The 21679-nt window shown below is 41.4% G+C and overlaps 1 protein-coding gene across 1 annotated transcript in view; it reads left to right on the top strand.

Moving 5' to 3' along the window:
- The window catches only part of LOC142148988 (semaphorin-6B-like), a 527730-nt gene that overhangs the window by 70153 nt on the left and 435898 nt on the right, over positions 1-21679 (top strand). Inside the window, exons 2-4 of the mRNA XM_075204826.1 lie at positions 8224-8354; positions 17032-17152; positions 17536-17593. Coding sequence (XP_075060927.1) covers positions 8246-8354; positions 17032-17152; positions 17536-17593 — 288 coding nt within the window. The 5' untranslated portion in view covers positions 8224-8245. The remainder of the gene's footprint in view (positions 1-8223; positions 8355-17031; positions 17153-17535; positions 17594-21679) is intronic.

The following is a 21679-nucleotide window of genomic DNA, read 5'->3' on the forward strand; positions in this document are numbered from 1 at the left end:
TTGCTTTGTATGTAAATTTATTTAAATTAAATGTGAGTACATTTTAAATATGAAAAGTGTGTATTTGTGCACAGATGGGATTAAGGCCTGAAACAGTGCTTGGTTCTCAAGTTAGCTATTTTTTAGCCAAAATAATGTACAGTGTTTCTCCATATTTTCCACTTATTAAATAACTTCCACAGAATAAGCACAAATGTTTCCTGTAAAACTTTTTTTTATGGATGAAATTTTTATAAAGTTTTGCAGTATTCAAATAGGGTTACAGAAAAAAAGGGGAGATATTAAAATGGGGAAGGGAAGAAGGTGTACATAGTGGGGAAGGAACACAATAGAAGGTCATAAACATGGAATTTCACGTCTGAAGATACTGTAACAACTAGAGATGGTCACTGACCCCCGTGTTTTGGTTTTGGATTCGGTTTTGGATCTGGATTACCGTTGTGTTTTGGTTTTGGTTTTGGTTTTGCAAAAGCGCCATTGCGTGTTTTGGTTTTGGTTTTGTTTGGTTTTGTTTTGCTATTTTGTTGGAAAATCAATCTTTTTGGGGCTAAAATAACCCAATTTAGTGCTCCAACTGTTTTAGAGATAAGTAATCTAATTGTAGAGGTAATAAATCATCCAAAAAAACAGTTTAATTCTTCGTTGGTAGGCCTTCATTTATTCTACACACAAAACAGATTGTCTTCCTCTCCATCTATGCATATTGGCAATGCAGCCATCGTCTTTGGATGTATATTACACCCTACACTTATAGTTAAATATGTAAAGAAATGGAAAAAGGCAGTTTGCTTTCTGTCTCTATAGGCCCCCCTCCACTTGTTGAAAAAAAACAAAAAATTCAGCCGTTATAAACTGTACAATATTAATTTAAATAGAGAAAGCCAGTTTGGTTTCTGTCTCTCTAGGCTCCCCTCCACTTGTATAAAATACAGAATAATTCAGCTGTTATAGACTGTACAATATTAATTGACATGGAGAAAGCCAGTTTGGTTTCTGTCTCTCTAGGCCCCCCTCCACTTGTATAAAATACCAAAAAATTCAGCCGTTATAGACTGTACAATATTAAGAGAAATGGACAAAGGCAGTTTGGGATCACTCTGTCTATGACACCCTACCCTTAAGGATAAATTGCCCAAACAGCAGCCTTTCAAGACGGTACGTGATATGGAAATGCCACAAGTCCCTTTCCTATTTGGGGGTAGATTGCACCCTACACTTACATAGAAAGTTTTAAAAAGATGTTATCGTCATAATCTTCATCTTCATCCTCACCCTCATCAGTGTGTACGTCATCATCACAGACTATCAATTCATCGCCGCTTGAATCCGCCATTAGAGAACAGTCAGTGCTTGGATGTCTTGGATGGTGAAGGCCTTCCTCGTGGAAAATGTAGTTCATTTTTATAAACATCATTTTCTCCACATTTTTGGGAAGTGACCTTCTACGGCGATCACTGACTAAGTTCCCTGCTGTGCTGAACACTCGTTCAAAGTACACACTGGAGGGTGGGCAGCTTAGGTATTGCAAAGCAAGTTTGTACATGGGTTTCTAAATGGCCTGCTTTTCTTCCCAGTAAGGAAAGGGACTGTCTGACATTTCCATATCAACTACCTCTTGAAATTAATCCTCCACCATCCTTTGCATGTTTATACTCGTATTGGATGGAGTTATGGGCAAAGTGACATTTTTTTGAAAAATCCTTCAAACCAGCCCAGATGTTAAATTGTTCTGGTCTGCCCCCTGCGTCTTCCCTGCTTTTTTTTTGGAAATTTTATTTTTTACCAGCAGCAGCAGCTTGAGAAAGTAAAGGAGGACATGTTGTCAAGCCGAGGCCCAGTTCAGCGGCCAACTTGCTGAGCAATAGCTCCTTGCAAAAGTTCACATCTCGCTCATTTACAACTATAGACTCAATGTAGGATCAAGCACATTGGCCAAAACGTACTGATCCGAGTTCAAGATCTTAATAACTCGAGGATCATTGTGAAGCGAATTAAGTACTTGATCGACAAGGCCAACATACTTTGCTGAATTGCTTGCTTTCAACTCCTCCTTCATTTTCTCAAGCTGCTTTTTCAATAGCCTAATTAAAGGAATGACTTGGCTCAAACTTGCAGAGTCTGCACTCACTTCACACGTCACAACTTCAAATGGTTTCAGCACCTTGCACAGGACTGAAAGTATTCCCCACTGTGCAAGAGTGAAATACATCCCCCCTCCTTTCCCAATGTCATGGCTTGTGCAATATGCTTGGATGGCTTTGCGCTGTTCCTCCATCCTCTGAAGCATGTACAGGGTGGAATTCCATCTAGTTACCACCTCTTGCTTAAGTTGGTGGCAGGGCAAGTTAAACTGCTCTTGGAGCTGCTGTAATCTCCTACATGCTGTGGCTGAATGCCTGAAATGGCTTGAAATTTTACGGGCCACCGAAAGCATCTCCTGCACCTCACTGTTATTTCATAGGAAGCTCTGCACCACCAAGTTGATGGTGTGAGCAAAACAGGGAATGTGTTGGAAATCACCCAGCTGTAATGCTCGCACTATATTGTTGGCGTTATCAGAAATGACATACCCTCGGGAGAGTCCAAGTGGTATAAGCCATGTATCAATCACATCTCTTAGTTTTCGTAAAACAAATTGTCAGCTGTATGCCTGTTAGTGAAGCCAGTGATACAAAGAGTGGCCTTCCTGTGACAAATGTTACGTAGTGGTGTACATGCTGCTGCTGTTCCTGCTAGTGAAGGTGAATGACCAACCCAGTGGGCTGTCACAGTCATATAGTCTTTGGTTTGGCCACTTCCACTTGTCCACATATCTGTGGTTAAGTAGACAGTGGGCAGAATGGCATTTTTCAGCGCAATTTCTACATTTTTACATACTTTTTGGTATAGTTGTGGAATTGCTTAACGGGAGAAATGGTGTCGCGATGGAATTCTGTAACGCGGACACAAAACCTCAATTAACTGTGAAAAACCAGCTGCGTTTATTGTGGAGATTGGACGCAGATCTAACACTAACATGGCAGCCATGGCGTCTGTGATTCGCTTGGCGACTGGGTGACTGCTGTCATATTTGCATCCCCTCACAAATGATTGTTTCACAGTTAATTGCTGAAATGTAGGACTGCTCATTTTCTTGACCTGCCTCTGGGATGACGATTCACCCCCAGCAGCAGCAACAGCAGCAGCAGCAGTGGGAATAACCCTTTCTTCAGAGGAATCAATAATAGTGCAGGAGTCATCCAGCCTTAAGTGGGATGCCGGGCTAACTCCGAGCGCTACTGAGGATATTGATGAGGATGGTGTGGTGGGTGTATTTTGTAGCCGTCGGGATGTCGGTGAGCGGAGGGGCATAGCTGATGATGGAGTGCTTGTATTTTTTTGGGAAGAACTTTCAGCTTTTCCCAACACTTTGCCATGAACTCTCGTTAAATGGCGTAACATAGACGAGGTTCCAAGATGGTTAAGGTCCCTCCCTCGACTGACTGTGGCTTGACATACACTACAAATGGCTATACAATTGTTGTCTGGATTTGGGTAAAAATAGTTCCACACATAAGAAGTGGATTTTTTTGTTTTATGCCCAGGCATGACAATGGCCTTTTTCTTGTCACGTGCCAGAACTGCTGCCACTGGTACATGACTTACTCAAACAACCTCATCCTCATCAACATCCTCATTAGCGCCCTCGTCGCCTACACAAATCTCCCCCTCATCCTCTTCTAATTCCAAAGTGGCATCCTCAATTTGGGTATCACCGGCTACACTCGGGCTATTAAAGCACACATCAGCAGAATGCTCACGATTAGACATCCCACTGTTGAATGGACTCTCCACAGGGATTGTTGTCATTTGTGAATCAGAGCAAACATTCTCCTCTAATGCCTTACTGTTATCTTGCAGCTCGGCTTTGACGCGTAACAGTAGTTGTGCACCAATTGTAGGCTGGGTAAGTTTTTGGGATCTGCCACTAATAGGTGAAGGCCTCATTCTCTCTTTGCCACTGCGTGTGTAGAATGGCATGTTTGCAATATTTTTTTTTACCGGCACTTAACTTTTGCTCAGTTACACATCTTTTTCGCTTCAATACAGTAAAAAATTTTTGGGTTTTTGTTTTTTGCACTGATTTGGAAACACTCTGTTGTTTGACATCGCCTTGGCCAGATGACGTACTGGGAACACTAACATCAGGACTGGTGACAGAACCTGGTTGCTTATTCTGATCATATGTGGACTGCTTTGAATCCATTCTGAGCGCAAAGCACTTCTAGTGGTAAAAATTATTTGGTAGATACTGCTGACAGATATGACTTTTGACAGCCAGAAATATTTATGCACAATTAGGGAGGACACCCCAAAAGCACTGGGGAGTGCTAAAAATTATTTGGTAGATACTGCTGACAGATATGACTTTTGACAGCCAGAAATATTTATGCACAATTAGGGAGGACACCCCAAAAGCACTGGGGAGTGCTAAAAATTATTTGGTAGATGCTGCTGACAGATATGGCTTTTGACAGCCAGAAATATTTATGCACAATTATGGGGGACACCCCAAAAGCACTGAGGAGTACTAAAAATTATTTGGTAGATACTGCTAACAGATATGACTTTTGACAGCCAGACATATTTATGTACAATTATAGGGGATGCCCCAAAAGCACTGGGGAGTGCTAAAAATTAGTTGGTAGATACTGCTGACAGATATGACTTTTGACAGCCAGAAATATTTATGCACAATTATGGGGGACACCCCAAAAGCACAGAGGAGTGCTAAAAATTATTTGGCAGATACTGCTGACAGATATGACTTTTGACAGCCAGAAATATTTATGCACAATTATAGGGGACACCCCAAAAGCACTGGGGAGTGCTAAAAAATTAGTTGGTAGATACTGCTGACAGATATGACTTTTGACAGCCAGAAATATTTATGCACAATTATGGGGGACACCCCAAAAGCACTGAGGAGTGCTAAAAATTAGTTGGTAGATACTGCTGACAGATATGACTTTTGACAGCCAGAAATATTTATGCACAATTAGGGAGGACACCCCAAAAGCACTGGGGAGTGCTAAAAATTAGTTGGTAGATACAGCTGACAGATATGACTTTTGACAGCCAGAAATATTTATGCACAATTATGGGGGACACCCCAAAAGCACTGGGGAGTGCAAATATTAAAAAAAATAATAAACCTCTATCCTCCTCTCTTCTCTAGTGATTTTTGTTAGAGCAATTGCAAGAAGAATATTGGATTCTCTGTCCCTGCTCTAATCAGCCTGTGACTACACCCTGCTCTCGGTCAAATGGCGATGGATTGCTGTGGAGGCGTGTATTTATAATGTTGAAGTATCGCGAGAACCGAGCCCCGAGATCCGACGACGTCACAATGACGTTCGGCCTCGATTTGGATTCGGAGCGGGCGGGAGAGTACCGAGCTACTCAGCTCAGTATTCGGATACCCAAAGTTCGGGTGGGTTCGGTTCTCGGGGAACCGGACCCGCCCATCTCTAGTAACAACGCCTAAACAATAGCAGATGGACATCAGCACTGCAAGCCCCCTAAATCAGTTTGCTTAAAAACCAAACACCCTATAGAACCATCTCTTATGATCACAAGGGATGTTGGGAAGCCCTGGGAAGGGCACCCTTTCCCTCAGTTGTATATACATGCCAGCTGCACCATTTCACCAGTGGGAAGGAGGCCGCTGTAGAGTATGATACCCCCAAAGTCTCCATCTCAAAACCATATTGCATTTTCGATATAATCTTACTCAGCGGTGGATGCAGGGATTGCTTCCATGATTGGGCTATGGCCACCCTAGTGGCTATAAATATGTGTCCCATCACATACCTATCCCATTGTGGGACAAGTGGGAAATAATTGTGTAGGAGGGCCTGCTCCGGGAAGGGAGACACAGGGAGCTGGACCCTGTATTTTGGCAAGTCAGAATGTGTATTCAACATGTTGTACCAAAAAGTTATACTGGCCCGATGGGAACCACTCGTCAGTTTGGCTAAGTATATTGAGGAAGAGGACCCCAATGTTAAGCCCTTGAGTGACGGAGATGACAACTAGTGGCCGAATTGAAGGTATTTGTAGAAATCACTACTAGGAAAATGATAACGGTCACACAAGTTGGCAAAAGAGGAAAGAATACCTGCTTCAAACAGATGCCCCAGGAAAATAATGCCTCTGGAAACCCACAGGGTGAGGTTCAAGTCAGGAATCTGTTTGGCTACTGCCTGTATAGACACATTAGTAGTGGAGTGAGGGAATTGGTCGGAACCTGTGCAAATCCGATCCCATATTGTCAAAGCATCTCTAGTTAGAGCAGGCAGGGTGTGAACTGTGGGCCTCCAGTCTCCAGGGACCCAAATTGTTTCCTATAGTACATTGTGCTGTAATGTTGATTTGATGATGGATGATGATTTTTTTCTGCATCAAATATATTTGATATTATTATATTTGTTATTCCTTCTCCTCCTCAATTATGGATGGCACATGTTTTCAGCTTGAAGTATTGACTGCTAAACTATCTTACCCTAATTTTTCTGCTTCCTTAAAACTTTACTGTAGATAATAGACTCCTCAGCAGCACAACTTGCCAAAACATATGATGCTTGTTGCTGGGTACAAATAATGATTTTTAAAGTAATATGATTTGGAATAGATTTAGGTTTCAGACTGACACGGAGAAACACTGATATTTCTGAACATTGGGTCAACAACAGACAACTGGTGCTCCCCCAGTAACATATTGATAGGAGAGAATGGTGCCTCTCATCAGCACCGGACCGCCGGAGTGGATATGCTTAGACCTTTCCAAGAACACTGCTGTTCTCTAGTACTGTGCTGCACCCTTATATCTGTTCTTGGAGCTGTTGCTGGTGTCTTAAGCTCAGTTGCTGCTTGCCCAGATCCTGGAATGTTGCTGTCCTGTTTGAAAAAGTCATGCAGTGAGTGAACAATATAGGCTCCCGCCCCTCCCAAACAGCCAGATATTAAATCAATAGCTTTTTTTGTTTATTAAACTGGCCTCCTTCCACCCAATCAGTCCCAGAATTTAATTCATAGCATTCATTTCCCAATATAGGCCCCATATTATTTATTTATAATTACCTTTTCTAGTATTTATTTGTCATTTATTTATGTACTCTAAAGAAATCCCCCACTTCTTTCCAAACACCAGTCCCCTGAATCACTTTAAGTTCTCACCAGTCCCCTTCCGTCTTTTCAACCCTCCCTACTGTTCTCTCCACCACCTTTGCGCCCTGCTCTTTCCACCCAATCTGTTCTCTTCAACCTCCTCTGCCCCCAGCTCTCATCAGCCCCTGGGCGGCTGCACCACAATTGTTACGGCCCTGGTTTAGTCAACCGAACTGCAAATTGTTTCATACCCTTATTTCATACTTGCCAACTTGTGGGGGCGTGACTGGAGGGCAGGAGGGGGCGGGGCGAGGCCAATCACGTCATTTTGGCCCCGCCCCCCACGAAAACTTAATTTACGTTGCAGGGGCAGGGCCAAAATGACCCGATTTGCCTCGCCCTGCCCCCTCCCGCCCTCCAAAATGGCGTGAATCACCGAGAATCGCGTCATTTGATCCAGAATGCAGGAGAAATGCCAACTCGCCCGGGAGACTGACCCGAATTTCGGAGACTTTCCGGGAGAGTTGGCAAGTATGCCTTATTTATCTTTTATTTTTGAAAGAGTAGAACTTTGTCATTTACCTTATTTTAGTGCAAGTGTGTGTGGCTTATATTAAAATAAATAAGTATATATGTGTATACCTGCAAGTATGTCTCTTGCTGGCAATGCAAGTTTATCCCAGTGCATTTTGTAAGTGAGCTATCAGTTTTCAGATTTACAATTCCATGCAGCAATGATGTTGATTCTCCTCCGACATGCTTAATGCATCCATCTTGCATCTTAATAAACAATATTAATATACAATTTACAGTGCAAACTGTGGTATAGTGGGTGGAAAACACTTCATGTAAAAAAAAAAAATACCCATCTCTCCTTATTATAATGATGCCTATTGGATGAAAGAAGGGTATATTGGTTTTGCTTCAAACTTTTTTTTTCAACCAAAATTCTAGGCGTGGTCATATGTTTTGTTTTGTGAAATGAAAAACGATAAAGTTTTTGTAACATGCTTTTGTTTTATCATAGATTGTCTCAGCAATGTATTTTTAAGACTTTTTTTTATGTTTTTGTAGCATTTAAACTGGTATATGTACCATGCTCCTTCACACTGGGCTCTTGTGGTTTTGCTTTGTGATTATGGGAGGTCTTGGAGTCTCTGTGATTCCCGAGGAAGAGGAACCCATCGTCAGAGTTGAGGCTGATGGTAAGTGTCACTTTTTTAGTCTGTCTCATTGAAATGTCCAACATGCATGCCATTTTATTGCATCTTTCTACTATCTTTGTTTTTTTTTCTTCTTTTACTGTTCTTCTACACCATGGGCCTGATTAATCTTTAAATGCAACCTGGACTCAAGTTGCATTTTTAAAACGAGAACAGATCTTCATTGTATGTGTGCCCGCATTCCATTTGAATCTGGGCATAAGTAAGCTCTGCCTAAACAGTTCTCGTCACATGTTAACAGACACAACAGACTGCAGGATATGCACAAGCATATGGGCAATATCAAGTACTATCAGGATACATCAAAAAATTTTTAAAAGAAATTACCAAGTCATAATACTCATTAATAAAAATTGTGTTTACAGTACATCAGGATGTTCTTAATATGCACTGTACATACAATCTGTTTTTTGGCACACATGTGTAGTTTTTAATACAAAGACGATGATGTAACAGTCATCACTACCACTCGCCACTTATTCTTGCCCCTTAACTGGTGCAAATGATATGGCTAAAAAATCGTACGTACAAGATGTCCACAGCTTTAATCGCAATGGCGAGCCCTTACTGTACATTTCCCCCGTTCCGACCTTCAAGTCGTAAGCAGTCATTTGCTTTCGGACATGAATTACATGCAATTGCATTCACTGGCGTAAAGTCCGTAAGGAAATAATAATCATATCAAGAAAGATTGCACGCAAGTATCATTTTAGATAACATATATTCTTATTAATAACAAGTTAACCCGTGCATGATACTCATGCATTCTAGTCAAATTAAGCTACTTAAGGTCTTAAAAAGGTTCTTGTCATGCATTTGGACCTAGCCCAGGCCTCCTCAGGGGAAGAGCGTTACTTCCCGACGCAAGTGCCCTTTTTAATGTGTGTTCATGAGGTAAAATTACCTCACGAAAATGAGTTTGAGCCCTCAACTCGTAAATTTAGCCTTTACTACCCCTCCCACAGGGGAAAGGAGGGATGATGGAAGTTAACTGACTTCACTATTCTAATTTTTTTGTCAAATAATGTCAGTATACCAAATTTCAGGTCAATTGGATGAGCCCTTTCTGAGAAAATAGTTTTTTCCACACACACACACACACACTAACACACGCCGGTAGGCTTTTACTTTTATATATTAGATAATGCTAAGAATTTAGTAGGTCAGTGTATAACTCCGCCCAGCAGGTGGCGCTGCAGCTTGTTTTTTTTTTCCACACACAGACTAACACATGCCGCTAGGCTTATATATATTAGATAGGTATTTCAATAACAATTGTGTGAATATGTGCTTTCACTATGTGTCTATGAATGTTTGTATGTGTAGGAATGTGTGTATCACAGATTTTATTGTGAGAGTGTATGTGTGACAGGATGGACCGCCTATGCCACCCTATCTGTTGTTGCTGAGAACCAGCTGGGCTTACTTTGCCACCATTCCCTTTCGTTATCCCAAATGCGCCCTCCTGCCACAGTAAGAGGGGCTTATAATGCTGCCACCACTGAACTCATTTATGGCGCTCAGAACCACGTTCCTCCTGGCTAACTGTCACTGCTAGTGTACTCCTGTGTTGGTACACTTGGGCTGGTAACTCCGGACCTCTTACCATGGATCCGGGTTGCTGTGGATGGATCCTCCCTGGCCTATCACACTGACCAGAGCTGCAGGTAGCAGGCAGACCGCAGTGGTACTGGAAAAGTTTGGGTCCAAATCTCAGAATCAGCCGGAGAACGGATTAGATTTAGGGTCTAATCTCAGGTCACAGGATCACAGCAATATTGAAGACGTTGTCAAGCAGGTCTTTGAAGCAGAGTGAGATTTGTTGCTCAAGTGTCCTGACAAGGACTGTCCCACTGATTTAAGGTATCAGTGGTCAGGTCAGATGGAACATCAGAATGATACTTACATGCTCACACAGCTCATCTTTTATACAGTTCAGAAATAGTCTATTTTTAGAATCAGGATGTAACCCTGCTTAGCAAAACATAAATTTACATGCATTGCAAAGCTTACGATATTTACATTTATCTGTGAAATTCTAGAAATGCTGTGATGTCCTAAACCTAGTTTTCAGATGCAACGAATCCAGGAGCCAGTCTTAATTAAAAGTTCCTGTCTTCAATGTTGGACCTTCACACATCAAAAAGATCTAATAAACATATGGCCTTTCATCAGACCGTTCGAAATACATATTCACACAGAACAAAAAAAACAAAAACAAGCTAGTTTCCCACTTCACAATACACAAGATGCTTGGTAAACATAGGCTCATTGTATCAGATATATACATCAGAAATAGGCATATCCTATAGCAAGGTTAAACAGAAAAACCAACTTTTCTACCCTGGTCTCAGAGATAACGATTTCCTATCTCACAATAAAGAAAAATAAGTGCACGTGCAATTACATAAATAAGTGCCCTGCGCTATTTGCTTTAAATAAATTTTTACCAAAAGTTATTTAATAGTGATCCAGTCACAGTATGTGTATCCCATATTTAGTTACAATTGCCATGTTATCTTGATTATTTCAGAATTGCTATATATGATTGCAGCAATATCCTAGCATCACAAATACAATGCAGATAACTTGCGTTCAATATCATATCATTGCTCAAAGATATACAGTATCTTGCTTAATACAGTGTTAACACACTGCCTATCAGTTCACTTCTCATTGACTAGTACAACTGCCATCTCTTAGAAACAGGCATGGTATAACCTCTAACTGTAGGAAACAAGGTATTTGGGTTCAGCACACAGTATTTTAAATGCAGTATTAATCATCTATAAATTTTATATTTCCAACTAATGCAGTAATAATTTACAAAACAAGTACTGTATAACATTAACCCCTTATACACTGCCATGTATCAAGCATATTACACAATAAAATCTGTGTTAAAACATACTTGCCAACTTTTTTTATATGGCTTCCGGGAGCTGCGGGAGGGAGGTGGGCGTGTAGGGGGCGGAGCTATGGAAATTGCCCCATTTTAGCCCCGCGCCCGTGACGTAATGACGCAAATCGCGTCATTTTGCAGCGGGGGCGTGGCCAAACACTGCGATTCCCAGTGAATCGCGGCGTTTGAACAAAATTCTGCCCACTTCACTAGGAAGTGGGCAGATCAGGGAGATTGTCACACTCCGGGAGTGTGTCACAGATTGTCACAGTCCGGGAGACTCTCGCGAAATGCGGGAGTCTCGCGGATATTCCGGGAGAGTTGGCAAGTATGTATTAAACTATAGTCAGTATTAGCAATATTAGTACTAAAACTTCAACAGTATTGACTAATATTTATTAAACAGCATATAACATCGCAGTGATTAAAATGAAAACCAATCACAGTGCAGTAGTGGCCATTTTTTATGTACAGTGTAACCCTTGTAACTCTAACAAGAAGCCCAGTTCTTCCTAAACTTCAACTATACAGGCTTACTAAAATCCCAATAAACTAGGGATGTGCACCGGCGACTTTTGAGGTCTCGTGTTTTGTGTTTTGGATCCGGATTTTCTCGATGTTTTGGGTTCGGATTTGTTTCGCAAAACACCTGCCGAAAGGTATCTGGACTGCGTAGAGTAGTGGGCACTGGGCACCACAATAAAAAATATATAGAAACCTTCAACAGGTCTGAATTACACCCAAAAATAGTATCTGGACTGCGTAGAGGACTGGCCACTGGCCACCACAATATAATATATAGAAAACCTTCAACAGGTCTGAATTACACCCAAAAATAGTATCTGGACTGCGTAGAGTAGTGGGCACTGGGCACCACAATAAAAAATATATAGAAAACCTTCAACAGGTCTGAATTACACCCAAAAATAGTATCTGGACTGCGTAGAGGACTGGCCACTGGCCACCACAATATAATATATAGAAAACCTTCAACAGGTCTGCATTACACTGCACATTCGGCTGCTCCTCCATCCTCTCCGTCATATACATGTTGGAGTTTCAGCGTGTGAAAACCTCTTGTTTTTAATAATGTCAGTGCATTTTGAATATTTTTCAATTTGCCCCACAACATTGAATGTACTTTATCTATGATACGCATCTATCTTTCTTGACTGCGTAGTGTGGTGGCCCCGGTACACAATTTTGGTACCGAGGCCACAATATAATTAAAAAATCCTCCACAGGTCAGAATTCCACCAAAAAAGGGTATGGACTGCGTAGTGTGGTGTGCCCGGAACACAATTTTTTACAGCGCCAACAATATAATTAAAAAATTGGGCATCAACTGTCACCGTTGTTTAATATCTGGTACACCTAAATATGGACTGCACAGTGGAGTGGCCCCGGTAGTAAATTTGCTGCCGGGGCCACAATACCTCCTCCAACTTCCAAGTGTAGTGTTTATAAAGACAGACAGCGTCCAAGTGTTATTAGTTGACTTTCTTAACCCTAAAATTGTCCCTGTTGCAAATATTCGTGCAATGGAGAGTTACTTTTTCATTGAAAGACTCAAGCTTTCAAGTGTAGTGTTTATAAAATATAAACAACAATACAGTAGTTCTAGAGCACGTCAATCCCTCTTGTTTTAAATTATGACAGGGCATTTTACTTTTGGGTTTTTTTTCCTGAATTTGTTTAAATTTGGTTTTACTTTTTGAACATGGCAAACGACTGTTGATTGGTCATATATTGCAAAAAAAAAGTTCCAAGATGGAATTGTCCTTGGGCCCTCCCACCCTCCCACCCAGGGCCCTCCCACCCTCCCACCCAGGGCCCTCCCACCCACCCTTATGTTGTTGAAATAGGACATGCACACTTTAACAAACCAATCATTTCAGCGACAGGGCCTACCAAACAACTTTGGCTGAAATGATTGGTTTGTTTGGGCCCCCACACCAATAAAACAATTCATCTCTCCCTGTACAAACTAAACAGGCTCTACTGAGGAAAGATGTCGTCCTCATCCTCAACCTCTGATTCCTCTCCCCTACAGTGTGTACTTCCTCCTCCTCATACATTATCAATTCGTCTCCGCTGGACTCCACAACCACAGGTCCCTCTGTACTGTCTGGAGGGCAGTGCTGTACTTTATTGAGGAATTGATTATTCATTTTTATAAACATCATTTTTTCAACGTTGTGAGGAGGCAACCTCTTTCGCCGCTCACTGACCAGGTTCCCAGCTGCACTAAAAACTCTTTCTGAGTACACACTGGAGGGGGGACAACGCAGTTACAAAATAGAGCCAGTTTGTACAGGGGCTTCCAAACTGCCTTTTGGAGTTCTACCACGTCACTACCTCTAGTTAATTTAGATTGCAAGGCTTGTAAATATAAATATTTTGAAGATAAAAAAAGCAGGCTGCACAGACTGTGGAGCTAGAAAGTGTAATTAAATGGACCACGTTACTTTGGTGGCTATCTATGCCCCCCCCCCCCCCGCCCTACACTTGTAGTTGAATATAAATAAAGCAGCCTGCATAGACTGTATAACTAGAAATTCAAATATACAAAGAAATGGACAAAGGCAGTTTGTTATCTGTCTGCATCAGATCCACTCTCCACTAGGAGTAAAACAGAAAACTATTCAGCCGTTATATAATCTAGAATATAAATAGAAATTGAGAAAGGCAATTTGGTATCTGTCTGCATCATAATCATCAACATCCTCCTCACGCCAGCTACATCAATATCCTCCTCCCGGTGTACAACATTCACACCTTCATTAGCCAAATCTGTAACTGGACTGTGGGTGATCCTTCCAGCATATGCAGAGGGCGTGCTGCAAATGCTGGATGGAGTCACCTCTTCCCGTACAGTGATGGGAAGGTCAGGGTTCACAACCAACAACACCCTTGGATTCGGGATTTGTGATGTCATCTGTTTAGAAGGCAGAGTTCTTTGCTGTTTTGTTTTTCTTGCTGACAGCATAACTCTCTTAAATTTTTTGTAGGGGGGGGGGAGGAGGGCTTAGATCCTTGGGTGAAGCTGGACCACTAGTCATGAACACAGGCCAGGGCCTAAGCCGTTCCTTGCCACTACGTGTCGTAAATGGCATATTGCCAACTTTACTTTTCTCCTCAGCTGATTTTAAGTTTCTCTTTTTGCTATTTTTTGAGAACTTGGGCTTTTTGGATTTTAAATGCCCTGTACTAGGAGATTGGGCATCGGGCTTGCCAGACGACGTTGATGGCATTTCATCGTCTATGTCATGACTAGTGGCAGCAGCTTCAGCATAAGGAGGAAGTGGATCTTGATCTTTCCCTACTTTATCCTCCAAATTTTGGTTTTCCATTATATGTAGCACAAGAGAGCGTACCCCTAAGCCACACACACTCGGCAAAGCCTTTAAAAATTATATGCGGCACAGGAGAGTAGCACTGGACTTATACTGCTGAATCAGTGAACTTTGTAATATTGCAGTACCAATGGGCTTATACTGCAGGATTGGTTTTGCAAATTTTGTTGTAATTAATTTTTTTTTAAATTATTTTTTTGTATTTTTTTTATAACTTTTTTTTTATTTTTTAAACACTTGGGAATAATGGGGAAATAACTATGCCCTTAGAAGCACAGAGCACAGGACACAGCACCACTGGACTGAACAGGACACAGCACAGGACCCAGCAGCACTACTGAACTCAGCAGGACAGAGCACAGGACACAGCACCACTGGACTGATACTGCAGAATGTGTGAACTTGGTAATATTGCAGTACCACTGGACTTTTACTGCTGAATGTGTGAACTTGGTAATATTGCAGTACCAATGGGCTTATACTGCAGGATTGGTTGTGCAAATTTTGTTGTAATTAAAAAAAAATTAAATTAGTGTTTTGTATTTTTTGAAATAACTTTTTTTTTATTTTTTTAAACACTTGGGAATATTGGGGAAATAACTATGCCCTTAGAAGCACAGAGCACAGGACACAGCACCACTGGACTGAACAGGACACAGCACAGGACCCAGCAGCACCACTGACCTCAGAAGGACAGAGCACAGGACACAGCACCACTGGACTGAGCACAGCACAGCACAGCACAGAACTGAACAGCACGATATATAGCAGGACAGAGGACCACCTAACACACCCTCCCTCTACCCTGATCAATGCCCGAGTGAAGATGGCGGCGACTAGCGGGGAATTTATAGGATCCGAGTATCGCGAGATCCGACAACGGGATTATGAGTCAGAGCCTCAGTTTCAGATTTGAATTTGGCGCCAATACCCGGATCTGTCTCGGATCCGACTCGGATCGGCAACGTTCGGGTGGGCTCGGATTTCATAAATCTGAGTGCGCTCATCTCTACAATAAACCATATATTTTATCTCTGCAAAACATCTATAACAGGCTTAAGTAATAAGCACCATATTTAACTCCTGAGGGTAAATGTATGAAGCTGAAAGTTTTCCAGCAGGTTTGAAAAGTGGAGATGTTGCCTATAGCAACCAATCAGATTCTAGCTGTCATTTTGTAGAATGTACTAAATAAATGATAGCTAGAATCTGATTGCTTTTTCAAACCTGCCGGAAAACTCTCAGCTTGATACATTTACCCCCTACAATCAACAGTAATAAAGTATATTAATCACAAGTTCACAGCACAGTGTCCCATAACACACCCTTATGTCCTAGATATGTATGTGTAAGGGGAAAGGGAATGTCTACACATCTTTGTAAGACTCCATTTGATAGAGTTAATTTTGGCTTTCCAGCCGTCTGCTCTCATTGCTGTTTATGCAATACAATCCATGCACAGATTAAGCATTTAAACCATACATACCAACTCTCCCGGAAATTCGGGTCAGTCTCCCGGGCTCCCGCGAAAGCTGGCATTTCTCCCGCATCCTGGAATTCACAGAGAATCGCGTCATTCTCTGTGAATCACACCATTTTGGAGGGCGGGAGGGGGCGGTGTGAGGCCAATCACGTCAATTTGGTCCCGGCCCCCCACGATGTACATGACGTTTTCGCGGGGGCAGGGCCAAAATGATGCGATTGGGCAAGCCCCGCCCCCTCTGCCCTCCAGCCACGCCCCCTCTCCCAGAAACAAGTTCCCAGGAGTAGGTAAGTATGATTTAAACATAATAAACTCCATTATCCACACTACAACCAGTGTATATCCACCCAGTATGCACACCACCCTACAATAAAGTACTTTACCACTCAATCTAACATATAAAACACTTTACCATTTAACATAATACACTTTACAACACAGACTCTGTATGCTGTCTCATCATGTTTAAATATTTGACCATTAAATATCCACTTATGATCAAATATTACCACAGCCCAGAATGGCTTATGAATGAGTTATGTTGTCTTGTCCATAGTGGTCAAAGAGTGAGCATTTGCGTCCAGGGTGTCTGCTAAATGAAGTAACCATCAAAAGGTGGTTTCAGATTTGTGATAAGAGTGTAAATTAGAAAGGCCTCTGTGGGCAGGGACCTGCCCAGGCAATTGGCTCGGCAGGTTATAATTCTAAACTGGAAAAACTGGTTTGCTAAAGGTGTGTCTCACAGAAATGACTGAAGAGGGATTCCTTTTGTCACTGAACATGCGCAGATCATTTTCTCACAAGATACAGCATTTGGGATTTGCGACCGAAGATTAATTAGGCTCTATGTCTTTTGTTATCTAATTTTTATTTCTACTGTGTTTTTCCTAACTCTCTTACTCTACTTGTTCCTCTCAGATCTCAGGACACATCCTGTATTCATAGGGAAAGGTCCCAACAGAACTCCTGAAAAGGAAAGAGACCACCTAAACATCCAAACAATTCTAAAGGTGAACAGGACACTGTACATTGGGGACAGGTGAGCCAGTGGATAGTAGCATTTATTTTATTTTTTTTTGCTTGGCTGCGGGTTATTTGTGTGAATTAGTGAGGCCAGAAAACTGATGTGTAGATAGCAAGATAAGATCAGGTGGGGTATTTGTATGGATCAGAAAGTTTCTTTTACATCTTGATCTTGAGAAACAGCCAGCAGTAAGGGTGCAGTGATCAAAACCTTATTTGATACAACTATTTTCAGGAACTTTAATGTTTCCTTTCCTTTAGTAATTCCTATAGTATGTTTTCCTATAGTAATTCTTTATAATAATAAATATAATCAAGTAATATTTATGCTGCTTGATGTATTGATGATGGCAGCAATACTAAGGTAGGCCATGTCAATGCAATTGTCTCTACTTGCAGGGATGCGCTCTATCAAATTCTGCTGGACTCCAACAGTTTAGAGTTGAAATACCAAAAGGTGAGTAGGAAATACCAGAACTAGCATAATTGCATGGTTTATAATATCTGGTTGGATTTTTTTGTGTGATTTCAATTCTTTAATAGGTGTACTCGGATATAGAATGTACTTTTTCATGTGCTCTATGGTGCTGATGCTAATACTTTTCTGAAGTTTGTTTGTTATTGCTTTATACAGACCTAATTAATGGGTAGTATGCCTGGTCCTTTCAAAACTTGAATATATACAAATGCAGCTATTCAGAAATGCTCATATGTTATTCTTGCAAACAAAATGTTTTTTCTTTATTTCCCTTCCTTTTTGTTAAATTATAGCAAATATAACTGTGGGTTACAAGCAGTTTAAATGAAAACAAACCAAGCCACAAAATATTGATGGATAACTTGAGAGTTGATGTAAGAAATCAGAATTGATAAATTAAAAAACAGAGTAGCAAAACTCATATGTCAAATTAGAGCACAAGTAACATATCAAAACACATTAGAATGTTACATTTACAATATATCTCATGGCTAGAAACCTGTCTTACCTTAGTGTAGCAATATCCAAATATAATGACACATATTTTCATTAAGGCATCATATTATATAATTTAAAAGATTTGTTTAGGGTTGACTGCAATCAATATTGTGAAAGGTGGTTAGGTGTGACTCAGGAATGTGTCACTCAATTGCTTAATTAGTTTGCATGCTACTTAGAAACACAGAAAAGTACCTGAAACAACTTTAAAAACTTAGGACGTGCTGTATATTGTACCAAAAAGAGACTTTATGGTATTGTGTGGTGCTGTACATGGTACCAATATGGTACATAATATGTAATACTAATGGGTAATGTGAATCTCTCTCAGGTTTAGGATTACTTATACATGGCCAGTTACCAAATGATCCATGACTACATTTGATTCTGTAAGCATAGGTCTTTCTTGTCAGTATATACTCAGCTAGGCAGACTTTCACACTTCTCTTTCAAGTCCTAAGAGGCACATCTCCCCAGTTCTCCATGAAGGAAAAAAACCTCCTTCCTATACCATATACCCACAGAACCTTAAACTTCCTTAATTATCTGTTCAGTCTACCCTTAACTTAGTTATTGTCCCCTCCTATCAATTTATGTAAGGATACATAGAAAACAACCTATTTGGCAGCCATAAACAACTTTGTAGATTTGCTGTGGATTACACCTGATGAATTTTAAGGATGAGGGCTTTCATTAACTATGCATAAAATGAGGCATCACTATTATATACTAGCGACCAGGATTGGGATGGTGGGGGTTATGTATTATAATACTAGTCACCAAAATCTAGATTGTTTTATTACCTTCAGAATGGGTATTGTACCTTTGCTGCTAGTGTGTGGTTATTTGCACACTTATTACTGAGGGACTAGAGGCTTTGCATGTGCCAGAGAGTGACTGGTACCAGGGGCGGACCCAGACATTTGCCCTACCCGGGGCGATTTAAGGGGGGGGGGGCAATTTAGGCCCCGCCCCCTTTCTGTGTTCTAAGGCTGCCGGCGGCTGCACAGTATGTGCAAGTCCGTTCAGCAGGGAAAGTGTGCTGTCCCGCTGCTCTGATTGTGTTTAAAACACAATCAGAGCAGCCGGGCAGTACACTGTCATCCGCCACTGACTGGTACATTTCCCACCTTTACAATATCACTATTCTTTTTGAGACTGCTTTTCTACTGAGCCAGTAACCTCTTATCAAGTGATCACTCTGCAACAGAAATGACAGTGGATCCATGATCAATCTTGTGTCCTCTGTTAGTGGTGAGAGTCATAGATGGGATGATCACATTCCTGCAATCAGCTAATTATGACCACTTGTTGCTCAACTTTCTCCTGTTGGTGTTCATTAGCCATTTGGAGTCTAAGCTGCAGTATGAGATGGCAATGTACAGCAGAACAGTGAGATGGGACCAATGTAAGCAGAATCACTCTTTCCCCATAGTGGCTACAGCTCCTACAGTATATAGACATAGGAGGGCGAGTAATGACGCCTCTCCTAGAAACTGGGGTCAAAAGGAATGAAAAGTAGTCCAATCAGAAACCATACTTTTTGTGAAACAAGGCACATGCATGGTGTGATAAAGTTGCAGTGGATGGAGCTTGTTGTGAAGTAATTGATTTTACCTCTTATTAGTAATTTTAATTACAACAAGCAGGTGTGGCACAGAGAGCACTGGATAAGGAAGGGAGTGGTAATCAGTAGTCAAGGACAGCTCATGGCAGCCATCTATTACTAACTCATCTGCCCTATTGAATATTTTGTTTCCCCCAATGAGTAGAGCTACAGACTACCAAGCCATACTAGTTAATATGAAGTGTCCCATTGTGCTCAAAACCAAAGCACACCCTATAGATTACTAGGATTCCAAAGCCTAGGGTAGGCTGCATTTGGCCTATGCCTCTCCCTTGACCAGCACTCTGATTGGAAGAATGTTTAAAAAAGTGAGCCTATTGTCCCAGTTATCTTAAGGAAGAGTAGCCAATAGATGCCCTCTAATTTGGATTTTAAAAGCTTTGGCCTGATGAGAGATAAATATTGTTACAGATGAAGTAGCTGTTGGCCACACAGTTAGATTCCAGGTTTAAAGCAAGGACGGGCTATAAAAGTGACATTTTCCCCATTCTTTTTAAGAACCACTCTGTCTGTGTTGAATTATTAATCTATTTGCGGTACATTGTCAGAAACAATTGGTTTTCTCTAACATTTTGTTAGGTCTGTCTGATCACATGACCTGAGAGGCGGGGCTTTCAAACTACCCACTATTTGTTAGGTCTGTCTGATCACGTGACCTGAGAGGCGGGGAATTTAATCTTCCCCACTATTAAGTCTTCACTCTGACACTGTCCTGTGTCAGAGCAACAAATGTACTTAGTGTCTGGCTGCTCCTGATCCCTGTGCACTTCTCCCTGTGAATACTGGCTGACTTTCTGTGTACCAACCCGGCTTGTCTATTTAACCCTGCATCTGCTGAATCCCTGGCAACACACACTGGCTGACCTTCTGTGTACCGAACCGGCTACAGTTCCTGACTCCTCTCGTGTTTGTCTCCTCGTGGCTCTCTAGTAGATGGCAAGGTACGTCTGGCTTCCTACTTCTTACAGTTAAGCTGTTTAATATCCAGCTAGACGAGGCCTTTTACTGTGTTCCCAGAACTGTTCACCCTACTACTATCTCTCTACCATGCCGGTGGGCTAACCTGTGGGCCTCCGGCAGCTAAAACCATCCCGCCTTGCAGCGGTCACTTGGAGAAGACCGAGGGGTACATTAGACTCCGCGCCCTGGGAAGGCCAGTGCCAATACCGGTTGGTAGTTGTCTCTAGTGAAACGTAACACATTTATACACATAATTATAGTCCTGTGTCAGTGCTGGATACTATCATTGTTAATTATTTTCCACACTCTGTATAACTGGTATACAGCCTAAAACTCTTTATCATGCAGAAGTCAGTTTACTGAGTACCCACCATTACATTTGTATTGACTCGTAAATACTAAATTTACTCATTATCAACAACAGCACAATAAAATATGGCTTAAGTTTTCAGGTATCATAGTTCTTTCCATACAGTACACTATTAGTAATTATTTAGGAAGGGATCTGTATCTGCAATCTGAAGAATATGATTTCTCTTTAATCCAATTTGGGGGACACTGCTACTATGGGGTTGTATGAGGACTCATGGAGTTGGCACTTAAATAGTTAAATAAACTGTTAATGTAACTGTTGACAGAAGCTCCTAACCTCTGCAACCCCTGTATCTCCTCAGTGTTATTTAAGTACCCAAGGAGTTGGGCTGTTTTCAGTACTGCTCTGCAGAGTGTTAGTTAGATTAGATTTTTTATTTATTCTTTTTATTTTTATTTTAACTTAAGATGGGTAAGTGCTGTAAGCAGCACTTTCACCCATAGGGCTAAACAGAGCACAACTCGGTTCATTTCAGTTACGCTGGAAGATTCTTCAGTTAGAGGCAGTGACAGCTGTGCGTTGACGAGGCTGTCATCGATTTTTCCTGACAGGTCCACCTTGCCTTAGCATAGAGCATTGTGCTCTGATCGGTGAGCGCCCATTACAG

This window comes from Mixophyes fleayi, chromosome 1, assembly GCF_038048845.1.
Source record: "Mixophyes fleayi isolate aMixFle1 chromosome 1, aMixFle1.hap1, whole genome shotgun sequence".
NCBI classification, from domain to species: domain Eukaryota; kingdom Metazoa; phylum Chordata; class Amphibia; order Anura; family Limnodynastidae; genus Mixophyes; species Mixophyes fleayi.